A 12,804-nucleotide genomic window follows, 5' to 3' on the forward strand; every position below is an offset into this window, starting at 1 on the left:
CCACAGTTGTGCGGGTGCCATGTTTTTACTCCCACTTTCCGTTTGACAGACGGTACTTGGTTTTGCGGTTTTCTTTTTCATAACTTGAGCAAGACAGGTAACATGCTTAAACACTTCTGGAGACAAATCCTTTGTTTACTCACTTCTCCGGTTCCCGGTAGGTACTAACTAGTATCTGTTGGATGAAAGTACAGACGCGGATGTGTTTTCAAGTGATCCACTGTCTGTCGAGTGGACTTTTCAGGAAGCATCATAATGCAGGGAGCATCCTTTATATTGCTCTTCATGGTTCATTAGCCTATTGTAAAACAGAGTTGTTTGAAGCTAAACCTAGACTTTAGACATGGAATTTTATTATTTATATTATTGATTTTTTTTCAGTAATGCTCTTATTTGATAATATTATGTTACTCTGGCATTTGTCCTAATGAGTTTAAAACCCGAGGTTAGTTGGTTTGTTTTCTTGTCTTGTTTTTGAGAAACAGTCTCAGTATGTGGCCCTGCCTAGTCTGAAACTTGCCATGTAGACCAGGCTGACCTGGAAGTCACAGAAATGTGCCTGTCTCTGCTTTGAGTGCTGTGTGCACCTCCACACCTGACTATGTCTCTTAAATCAGTGTGCCTTTGGAAGCACTCATGAGAGTTGTGATCCACAACATTTATAACGATTCATAATGAGTGACATTTTAATGTTAAGTTTACTAATAAGGATTATGCATCCAGAGAAAGGCTCAGATATTTAATGGAGAAGCCATAGCCAGTGCTGTTATTTTTGTGGAGTACAGCTTAAGGTGTTGATGGTGCTCTTAATGAGTTTCATGAAAAAGGACACTGCTAAAAGTTGCTACAAAGTGTTAATAATATCACCTCCTTTCTTCTTACTATTGACTGTGGAGTTAACCTGGAGGTAAACTGGCATTTTTAGGCATTTTTCTGTTTGGAAAAAAATTTAACACTGATGTGTTCAATGACTGCAATAAAGTCTCCTCTTGATGACAAAGGGAATTTAGAAAAGAGGGTACCACTTTCACCCAAGAGAGGCTGTTGCTGCAGGCTGGGCTATTAAGCAGAAGGCTTTGAGTATCAATGGGACACCTACCCTCACGCAGTTGATCAGGAAACTGAAGCCCCAGCAAGTTAGTAAGCGGAGGCTGCCAGTCAGGTTGGAGGTGTGTGACTCCAGCCCCAGCCGTCAGATTTCAGCTGGAAGATTTTTTCCCCCCAGGATTTGCTTCCCCTCTTTTCACCTTTTATTCCCTACCTTTCTCCAGCTTCCTATTTCTGCTGTGCTCACTAAACTCTCAGAGTAAATATTGAAATAATCCTAAGAGGTAGCTCGTACTCTTTTCAGCTGATTATTTGTTTTTATTACGTGATGTTTTAAATAATTAACCTGTAAATGGTTTTAGGGGACGGAGAGTAAATATGTGTACATGGTGTTTTTCATCCTACAGACTCAGACATTTCTATTTACTGTAAAATGATATTTGAATTATGAAGCTCACACATGGAAGTAATACAAGTGGAAACTAGTGCCTATCATTTTTTAAAAATAAAGTTCTTTTGTGCTGTAATGAATAGTTATGTAAATCTTATTTATTACCAGGTGATTGTTTACAAAGCTATCATTTTAACTAAAACAATTTACAAAAGTGTTTGTTGAACCAATCTTGAAAATATGTGAGAAAAGTAATACTCAGTTTTTCTTTTCTTTTATTGCAAGAGAAATGCAATTATAATGGAATTTTGCTAGATTTTCAAAATAACATTTTACAAATGGTGCCTTAAAGATAATGCTCATTTTATGAATGTATCGTTCCGAATTTTGTTCGACCGCAAAAGTACCTGACCAAAAACCCTTTACAAATAGCTTGTTTTTTGAAATATAAGCGATTAAGTGAAAAACTCAAGATTTATGATTATAAATTCCTCAGTTTTCACAATAGTCTCCAAGCGATTTAGTTCAGAAGGCATATTTTCATAATTAAGAGATTATTGACAATTCTGAATAACTCGAAGAAGAAAATTTGCTTGAAGTCAGGGCATTTTTGTCTCCCGTTAGGAAAACAAAAACAAAAACAAAAACAACCCAAAAAACTCAAGGAGACCGGAATTTTGTTTTTGGAAACAAAACCAAAGCGCTCTCAGATTCTGGAGGTGCGGCTAATAACACACTTAGTCGGGGTCGCACTTGCTTTGACTCCTTGTTTTAATCTACACGAGTTACTGTGAGTACTTGGCTGAAACGCATTGAGTGCGTGGAATCGGATTGGCTTTTTCCGATTCAGGTCCCTACGTAGTCTTTGCCCGAGCTGCCCTGGAACGGTCACGCGGGAACAGACGGGGTCCCCAAATCCACAGTCCCCTCCTGCCCTCCGCTGTCCAGATCCTCCTGAGAAAGGCTCTGCTGATGTGTTAGCTGTTTGCCAGGCTCCCAACTGCAGGCTCCGCAGCTTGCTCATTTTAAGCATGGCCGTGGGGGTCGGGCTGTGGAGGGGGGCAGTCACTTTCCGAGTTTCTCCTGAGTCTCCGCTGAACCTTGCTTAGATGTAGAGCGTTCTGGAATCACACAGATAAAGAGATCAAATTATAAACGAGACATGCATAAACTCAGTAAAAAAAAGTTTAGATTGGGGCTAATGTTTTGTCCTAGTAGTTAAGATAAGGATTCCTTTTGTTTGTTTTGAAGAGCCAGATGACAAATGTTTAAAAGTCCCTTACTAAGACATCAGCAGCCTTATTTGGAATGACTAGATTTCTAGAGGAAAGATGGTAGAATAAGGGGAGGGGGGTAGGAGACAGAAAGGTGCGGAAATTTCTGGAAGAAAAAGGAAGGAAAGGGCGGTATGCAAACCCTGGAGTCCCACGCTGGGGACTTGGGGCCCTGGAGGCTTGGGGACCCCGGCACAGAAGCTGCACCGGAAGGTGCTAGCTGCTGAGAGAGTTAGGGCTGCTGACCTCTGCTTACTTGCTGAGCGAACAAGTCAGGTCGGTCTCAGCCGCTCATAGTTTCCCCAAGAACCAAGGCTCTGCTTCAGCAGGCAGCAAGGACGGAGGTTCTTGCAGTGTGGTGTTGGGGAGCGCTTCAGATGAGAAAACACAACCGCCTTTAAAACCCTGGGAAGCCTAAACAAGCATGATAACCAAATGAGATAGATTGTTTGTCTTCCCATCCAGTGTTGAGTTGGGGAGTCAGGGTAGGACTTGATCTAATTTAAAGACATTTTGGAAGAGCTATGATAAATCAAACTGTGAAACATTTGGCTTTTGAAGGTTTAAAACATGCGTTTTAGTCAAATGCGGGTCTTTCTGGCACTAAAACCAAGTAGGAAATGAGAAAAAAATTAAAACCAGAAGACTTCAGAAGGTGACAAATTGAAAAGCATTGTAGGAGACCCGTAAGAACCATTTTATGTGGTAGAAGCACTCTGAGCCTTAAGAGCTTATGGTCAGTTTATAAAAAGGCTCAAAAGATTTGGGGAGGGGGCAGACAAGACGCATTTTTAAAAAGGCAGTGCCATACCCTTGAGTTGATGAGGCTGTGTCCGTCAACTCCCCCTTTCCAGCTTCCTTGCTTCCTGGTTCTCTCTGGCTTTCCCTGAGCTCTCTCCCCCCACCCCTGAGATATGTAAATGGTTGCACCTTAAATTCTTCGTGAATGAATTTTAAAGGTTTTCTCAGGGGTCCCAGTTGGGGAAAAACCTTGTACATAACTTGAAAGGCTGGTGTCCTCTCAGGAAATGAGTGAATTGATAACCCCTGACACCAGTGACCAGTCTGCTGAACCTTAATGCTTTGAATGCTGGAGGCCCCTAATCAGGCCCAACTGTGAATCTCCTAACTGTACTGACCAATGTGGCTCAGAGGTGGTGTTCTTACTTTCCACATGCTATAAGTATACCTGAAATTTGTTAGATTCAAGAAGTCAAGGACTCAGAATCAATCCACTTATTGTGTGTTGGATTCTTACTAATAAACTTTTACAGATAAAAACAAATGTAGATAAAATGTAATTCGCCATAAACCAAATTGTACAGACCTGCTAATTTTTGAGACTTTTGCATAAATCATAGCACTGTCCCAGTTTACACGAGCACTTTCAGGTTATCTGATTTTAGATTTTTAAAAAGTAATTTTTTAAAAATTGCAAAATATAATATTGAGAATCGTAGATTGTTTATAATATGTAATATAACAAGTGTGGAAATAATCCATTTCTGCTATTAAAATACTGTTTAGTAAATGCTTAGTTACCAAACAACCTCTTCAGAATGTGGAACTTGTTACACTTGGAAAATCCTTTTCCTCCATCAGCTGCCACATTGTTATCCTTCTCAAAATAAATAAGGCTTGCCTCTTTCCCTAGAACAACAAAAGAAAGATAAAAAAAATCTTTCCAAAGATCAGTTTTGATTGACACTATTTATCATAAACAGCTGAAAATGATTTGTTTCTTTAGGCACAATTATTTTCAGGTCTGAGCCAAATAGTTTAAATTTATTTTTGGTTTTTCAGTATGAGAAAGGCTGTTAATAGGTGTACTGTGTGGGTTTTTCATAATCCCAACATTTTAGTTTGTGTGAAGTAGTGTGTGGGCTTGGAGAGAGGGGGTGAGGGGTGTTTGGGCATGGTGGGGGAGGGTCAGCTGGGAGCTTTGAAGAAGGGAAGTGGTATCTACAGTTTTTCTTTAAACTACTTGTTTAAGAAAATGGGGGGGATGGGGTGGTGAAAGACTGGTGGAAACCTTATAATGTTTCAAAACAGGCAATATTTTATATTTAAAAGAAACAAAGCAGCCCAGTTATTATATATGTTTTTAAAGTATTCTATAAGGTGGTTAATATTGTTATAAACACAACAAATCCAATTTGAAAAGCAAAAAGTGTTTTGATGCAGGGGCCAACAGGAAGGCATGGGAGGAGCCCATCACGTTATTACAGACTGGTGTTTTTGACCTCTCTGCTTGCTGGCGATAGACTTCTAAGATGTCAGGGTCCAGTTAATATTATGCAGATTTACCTTGCTCCCATGGATCCTCTCTCCCCACCCCAGCAGCGCAGGCGTCTGCTCTCCGCACCTCCTCCCGCTCCGCTCCCCTCCCCCTCTGCCCCAGTCTGCTGCTCTTGGGGAGCAATCACCGCTGATTGAGGGTCACTCCACGTTAGGCTGGAAAACTGGGCTGTAATTTAGGAAGTCATTAATCACATCTCCTCCCCCGGAAAGAGATGGCGGAGAAACCTGTGAAGGACAATTTCTTACTATACCTCTCAAAAATGTTCTGGTGTGAGCAGTATTTAATAGGAAAGTAGTAGTGATTTCTCTCAGTAGGGTTTTATTTTAAAATAAAAAAATTTCAAGTTGAAATTAGATGTGCTTTTGTCTTTTGCTAGGTTTATGTTACCAATATCTGAAGTTAATTGTTACGCAATTAAGTTTAAATTTGGACGTAAGAATTACATATTTTTCTCCAAGAATTGAATATTAAATTAACGTCCCTAAGGTGGTTTTGGTGCTGTGGAATAGCAGAATGCCTGTGGGGTGTGTGGGGAATCATAACGTCAGTTGATTTATTTAAACGGCTCCCCCCATGACGTTAGAGAGGCTTGTGTGCAGAGCAAGAGTGTGCACACATACCGACGGCCGCGTTTCTAAGCCAGCGATTCACAGGGGACCATCGTTGTATTTAAATAGAACAAAAATCAGCATTCCGATTACTCATAAAGAAGCGTCCCAAATTGTCTTTAAGATAACATGTTTGAGTTTTCCGTGTTCATTCATAAATTATTTTGATGTCAGCACAGATGAAATGGCGATTGGTTATCTCTTCCTCTTGCCAGCCCCTTAAGGATCCGAGGTGAAATTAGTAGCAAGAAAGCATGTAATTGACAAAGTCACGTGTGCTCAGGGGGCCAGAAACTGGAGAGAGAAGAGGGGGAAAAAAATCAAAAGAAGGAAAGCACATTAGACCATGCGAACTAAATTTGTGATCGCACAAAATCAAGATGTTAGACTGATGCTGAAGATCTCTCCGGTCCGAAAGGAAAGTTTTCATCTCTCGGGTTTGAAGCTGAGGGCCGGTGGGGCAACATGGCCGAAGGTTAATTTTCTTTTCTATTGTTTTACTGTGATTTCTTTCTTCTTTTCTCCCCTGCTTCTCCTCAGAACGCAATTTCTCACCCCTTCTCGCCTGTCTCCCTTTACTTTAGTACTGGGCATTACCTCCCACCCCCTTAGAGTGCCATGGGGGCTTCGGCAAAACCTATTGTTACAGATCTCCAAAATGTTTTGTACCGCCCACACTGATTCACAACTTGAAAAGCTTTCGGGGGCTATTGTTTGAATTGTGTGGTGTGATTACGCGCAGTTTCAGTTGTGAGCCCAAGAAAACTTTTATACACCTGCCCCCTCCCCCATTCTTACCCTAACTTTACTTGAAAGTTAGGGGGAGGGGAATGCCCGTCGCTACTAACCCGGGATTCCTATCTGCCGCATGTGCTGCGTTAACCAGTAGCCAACCATCCTTGGATTTCTCTTTCCTCTTCCTGCTTGCTAGAAAAACCATCTCGCCGAAAAATTACTCTTTGTAAATTGGAATAGTATTAAGTCAGCAATATGTGAGGGAAGTGTCACATGTGCAACTGTAGAAGGCTACTGAGCAAAGGAGATAGATGAAAAAGTATGCGGATGTGCAGAAATGTGGAAGCTGGTGTGAGTGCTGCAGCAATGTGGCTTCCCCTCCCTGCCTTTGCTTTTAACCCTTTTCGTTTTAAATATTTTTTTATGAAGGAAAACGTTTACCAAGCTTTTGTTTTCTACCGTCATTTCCTCTTTTCAGAAGCAATCCTTTTTCTTTAGCTAAGCACTGTACAGAAATGCTGACTATCCGACTCTTGTCCTTTTCCGTGTCAGGAGGGGCAAGCAGAGGTGAAGAGCCAGCAAAGCTGCCTGAGCTGGCTGAGGACGGCTCCCAGGTTCTGCACGGAACTGGCCACTGTAAATGGTTCAACGTGCGCATGGGGTTTGGATTCATCTCCATGATAAACCGAGAGGGAAATCCCTTGGATATTCCAGTGGATGTATTTGTACACCAAGTAAGCCAGATTTTTTAATGCCCTCTTTACTCGTTTCCATGTGTATGAGTTGGTGTGTAGTTATGTTAATAGACATAGAAAAAAGTGCTCCTAAGTATATTGAAAAACAAAAGTACTCATTATAGTCAGGTGACTTTCCAGTTTAGGGCATGCATAAGAGTCCTAGGATGTGTTTTTTTAAGGAGAAAAGGAAGTCTGATATTTTGCTGGCTGGGCTCGGGATGATATTATTTAATGAACCATTCCTTCATTTGACGATGGAATTGCACTGCAGTCCGGTGTCATTGGCTTCCTAGTGCCTGTGGCTAATGAATGACTGGGAAATGCAGGCGGAAACCCTGGTGTATCCTGGAAAGTTTTTAAAAAGCCGAACAATTTGCTAATTGTAAGAAAGTATAGGAACTCTCTATTTTATTACTTGTAATGACTGCACCATCTGTATTATTTTAATCATCATCTGTTCTGTAAGTCATTTGCAGGGTTATGTCAAAATAATTTGGTGTTATAGTAAAATGACATAGAATATTGTTAATGAAGAATGGATTTGAAGAAATGCCAGAGAAGATTCTTGGTAGCCAAATCTTTAAGAGCTGTTTCCTCTTGGGTCAGGAATCTAGGGATACTGTCTCTTTAAGAGACTGAATTTTTTTTTTTTTTTTTTTTTTTTTTTTTTTTTTTTTTTTAATGCAGCCAGATACGGGCTGTTTAAAACCCATAGTTTGTTACATGGTAATTTTCTACAATTGCTTATATTGTGTATTGGTTTTAAAATTTTGACTACCAAACGGAGGGCCTCTTTTTCCCATTTAAAAAAGAATTTGCCCAGGAAACAATAAATGGCCTTTTCTCGTAAATCCTTTTCTATTAACTAATTGCTTCAGGGTTAAGACGAGTTTGCAGTTTGCAAGTAAAGGAAATAAATTCTCTAGTGAGTTCATAGACATTAAGAGGCTTATGAGGAAAGAATTTTATTTTTGGCTTACTATCTAAGTTAAAAGCAACTGAATGAATTTTATATTGTTTGTGGGCTGGCACGGATCCATGTCTGAAATACTGATGTTTCTCGCTACAAAGCTTGATACCGGGCTGCTTGCTGTTGCTGGCATTTCCACGCCATTCCTCAAGGAAGGGCCTTGTACACTGCGTCTGAACCAGGAAGAGCGCAGGGAGTCACTGCTTTATCCACTGTGCTATGCTGCTTCACAGCGCTCTGCCTTGCCTGTGTGCTTTGCCGCTTTCTTTCCTAAGGGCCTGGGTGTCATTGCTGGCTGTTCACAGTGGAAGCATAATCATAATCTGTGAAGTGAACAGTTTATACAGTTATAGGCATACAGATACAGGTACTAAGCTGATGTTGCATATGCTGATGTGTTTTTAAATTTTTCTTAGTTTGAATAACTAAAATTGATAAATCGATTTTCTTGTGTTCTTGCTTCCCCTTTGAATGTTTTTTAGGTTGTTAAATTGTTCTTTACGATGTCATAAATTTGTTTTATAGATGATAAATGAAAAAAAATAGCACTTTTTTTCTTTGATCACACCTTGTTATAATTTGGTTTTATTTGTTTGGGTTTTAAAATATATTTTAAAAAGAAACAGAAATACATTAAAATACTAGCCATCTTATTAACCAGTGTTAGTGTTTAGACCTATGAGCAATCACTTTAAACTCCTTAATAAGATATATGATTAACATTCCTATGTACACTGAATTAAAAATGCATTGCAGGTAAATATCATATATCTGTACAGTTCCTATAGTATAAACATTTAAAAAACATTTCACTTATATCTCTCTGCACGTGTGAAAGGGCAGTGCTTAAACAAAGGCTCTTAGCTTTTAAAATTGAGATTGACAAATAAGTTATGCATTATGTGAGTCCCATTAAAGAAAGCAGAATTCCTGCTGATTTTAGTCAGGCAGCAGAAGTTAGATGACTGTGAGTGAGGTGTGTAGGTGACTGTGAACATCCCTGTACAGTCAGGTTGTGGCTCAGACCTAGTCGATAACACCTTTTAGTCTAACTATTAATTTTACTGTATAAGCACTTTTAAAAGATGTGTTAAGTTTTCTCCAATTATGTTTTTATACTTATTTGCTATATAAGGATGTGTATAAATCATAATTAGACATTTTAGATGTCCAGCGAGATCAGTGCTTGAAGTTGAAGCGTTTTTAAGAACACTTTATTATTTTTGTGTGCCTGTATGTGACGTGCATGCGTGGGTGTGTATGCGTGCGTGTGTGTGTGCGTGTGTGTGTGTGTGCGTGTGTATGTGTCTTGTGGAGATTACAGATTACAGGACAACTTAGTGGAGTTGGTTCTCTCATTCCATGTTGTAGGTGCTGAACTCAGGTTACTTGGCTTGAGGGACAAGTGCTTTCCCTTTTACACCATCTGGCTGGTCTTGTTTGTACCCAAAAGTATATGTGCCATAGTATTCCAAGCACATTTTTAATGCTATGTATTTGAGGAGTCAAATGATTAAAATAAAACCACTTTGTTTTTCTTTTATGTGCATTGGTGTTTTGCCTGCATGCATGTCTGTGTGAGAGTGTCAGCTCTTAGAGGTACAGACAGTTGTAAGCTGCCCTATGGGTGCTGGGAATTGAACCCAGGTCCTCTGGAAGAATATTTAGTGTTCTTAACTGCTGAGCCATCTTTCCAGTCCCAAAACAAATTATTTTCTGTGTCTTTAATGTTTAAAATTTATGCCAAGGGACACACATTTTTTTTTTTTCTTCCTTAGAGATATTTTCCTACAGAGAACTGTGTGTCCTGGTTATTTCAGAGCAATGGAGCTGCTTTATAGGCAATTCTTTGTAGTAAATGTTTATGTAGCTCCTTAGATCAGTTATATGATTGTTTCTAAGATCTGTTGGCATTAATGCAGCTCAACTTTCTTGTGGTTCCTATGATATCTAAACTCTCAAGTTGGACATGTGCATAGGGCTGAGCATAGTAAAATGGATGAGGTTCAACTTTTGGAAGGTAGTGACCATTGGTTAAAAATAACAGTCTTCATGTGATTTCTACTGATACCATGTGATTTAAGTGAGCATGTTTTTATGGTCAGAAAATCGACATATGTATTCTGAGCCATGTTGATGGTGTTCAGAAATGCACACTTTATAAAGAATTAACAAAATATAACTATTAAATGTGTGAGCTTTGTCATATCTCCTTTCTTTCGGCTTATGTTACTGAGCTGTGTATGTCCCCATTGCATAGGAATTGCTCAAGAATCCAATGCAAAGCACAAAGATTTGTCCCAATTGAAGGACAAGTGTTCCTGGTCAAAGATCTTACCAAGAAATCTCATCAACTAGAATACAATTATTTTGTAAGTGCTAGTAACTAATACTCCTGTCAGCTTCTTTATATCAGTAAGTTAAAAAAAAATGCAGCCAAGATCAGATTGTAGGCAGAAACATGTTTTTGGACAGGGTCACTGGCACATTGTTTTTGAAAAAGCAAGATTTTAATAAGAAACACAATAGAAGATTTTTAGAAAAATCATCTGGTAATTAAATAATTTGATATTTTGTTTGTTTGCTGTTTCATTGTGTTTTGTTTCACTTTTGGAGACAAGGTCTCTCTGTGTAACAGAGCCTTGGCTGTCCTGGACTCACTCTGTAGACCAGCCTTGTCTCAAACTCACAGAAATCTGCATGCCTCTGCCTCCAGAGTGCTTGGATTAAAGGCACCACTGTCTGGTTTATATAGGTTTTAATCTGATTTTCTACGACTTTATCTCGCTTAAGAAAGCAAGATGTTAGATGTGATAGTTCCTACTGGCCTCTTTGTAGCATATTTGCCTGGCGATGCTTTTTCACACTTTGTGTTTTTATATTTGCGATTCTTGCCATTGAATATGACATAAAACATTTTAATATAAATTTTTTTGTTCTTTGAGAAAAGGTTTCTCTGTGTAATAGCTCTGGCTGTTCCCGAACTCACTTTGTAGACCAGACTAGCTTTGAACTCACAGAGATCATCTGCCTTTGCTTCCCCAAGTGCTGGGATTAAAGAAGTGTGCCACCACCCAGCTACAGTTTTTTTTTTTAAGCTGGAAGCATGGCTCAGGGCTTTTTGTTTTTGTTTTTGTTTTTGTTACTTGCAGAGAATCTGAGTCCGGTTACCAACAGCTATATCAGGCATCTCAAAAACTGTAAGTCTAGTCCCAAGAGGATCTGACACCCTTGCAAACACACACACACACACACACACACACACACACACACACACACACACACACACACACACACACACACACACACACATTTTCTGGGCTGGAGAGGACGCAGCAGGAAGAACACAACTGCCCCAGAGGTTCAGAGTTCTTTTCAATTACTAGTATTTTCCTTTTGTAGTCTTTATTTCTAATTTGTCTTTTCATCTTCACAAATAATACAAATCTCTGAATTACAAAGGTTTTATAAGTTTCATGTTTCTTTTTATTACTTGGCTTAGAAAACATCTCAAAGAGTAATGGAAATAAAAGAATTAAAAGTAATTACGGCTGAGGCCAGTTATGTGTGCCTGAGATTCCAGTTCTAGGAGAGTGGAAGCAGGCACAGCAGGAGTTTAGTGTCAGACAGCCACCATGAACTGTAGTCTGTATAAAACAAACAAGCTAGAGGAAACAAGTTATAATAAATGTAAACTTTTTTTTTCCATTTTTTTTAAAAGATTTATTTATTATTATGTATACAGGGCTCTGCTTGCATGTACTCCTGCAAGCCAGAAGAGGGCGCCATATCACATTATAGATGGTTATGAGCCACCATGTGGGTTCTGGGAATTTAACTCGGGACCTTTGGAAGAGCAGGCGGTACTCTTAACCACTGAGCCATCTCTCCAGGCCCCAATGTAAACTGTTAGTAAATACTATTTGATATTTGGAGATGACCACTACTCAAATACATGTGCCGAGGTTAGTCAACTTTTAATTCTATACGTCTTACATTTCTACACTATTTCAATACTAAACTGTTGGAGAGCATGCTTCTGTGTTAGGAGAACTTGCTATTCCTGCAAAGGGTATAGGTTCAGCTATCAGTTTCCCACAGGGCAGCTTACAACGCATCCTTAACTCCTGCTTCAGGGCGTCAGGCCTTCCGGCTCCTCTGTGTGCATGCACACACATAAAAATAAGCACACGCAAAAAAGTCTAAAAAGCATGTGAAAGGTTTACAAATATTTAAGCCTGGCATGGTGATGCACACTTTTCATCCCAGAAGCAGGAGGATCTCTGAATTTGACCCAGCCAGCACTGCACAGTGAGACCCTGCTTCACAACAAACACAGTTGATAGAAATAGTATGTGAAGACATTTGCTTTCTTGTGTTCATGTTGCAGGGCCTGCCCCTAATATCAGATTGCCAGTGAGCCACACTTAAGTCTGTCATGTGTACATTAGCATGATCACATTTTCCTGCGCTGAATAGATGGGATTAGGATTGTTCTCAAGGCTGTTTAACACTTCCCCCTCTTCACTGGCTCTTGGGTGTGAAGTCCCTAGCCCCAAATACCAGTTTTAAAAACATTCCACTGGATGTGGTGGTTTGTGCTTCCATATCTGAGACAGGGTGATCTTAGGCCTGAGGCTAGCCTGGGCTACATAGTGAAACTGTCAAAAAAAAAAAAAAAAAGTTTTCAATTTATCAACATTTTAAGATGATTTTTCTTAGTTCACCAATTCAGAAAAT

General features: G+C 39.6%; 1 protein-coding gene across 2 annotated transcripts in view; it reads left to right on the forward strand.

Moving 5' to 3' along the window:
- Lin28b (lin-28 homolog B) overlaps positions 1–12,804 on the forward strand; it is an 85,021-nt gene that overhangs the window by 229 nt on the left and 71,988 nt on the right. Inside the window, exons 1-2 of one of the 2 annotated variants that reach the window (XM_051164336.1) lie at positions 5,793–5,854; positions 6,910–7,091. In XM_051164336.1, coding sequence (XP_051020293.1) covers positions 7,014–7,091 — 78 coding nt within the window. In that variant the 5' untranslated portion in view covers positions 5,793–5,854; positions 6,910–7,013. Of the gene's footprint in view, positions 1–5,792; positions 5,855–6,909; positions 7,092–12,804 lie in introns of those variants that run through there. The other variant, XM_051164335.1, reaches the window with a different exon arrangement.

This window comes from Acomys russatus, chromosome 21, assembly GCF_903995435.1.
Source record: "Acomys russatus chromosome 21, mAcoRus1.1, whole genome shotgun sequence".
Lineage (NCBI taxonomy): Eukaryota > Metazoa > Chordata > Mammalia > Rodentia > Muridae > Acomys > Acomys russatus.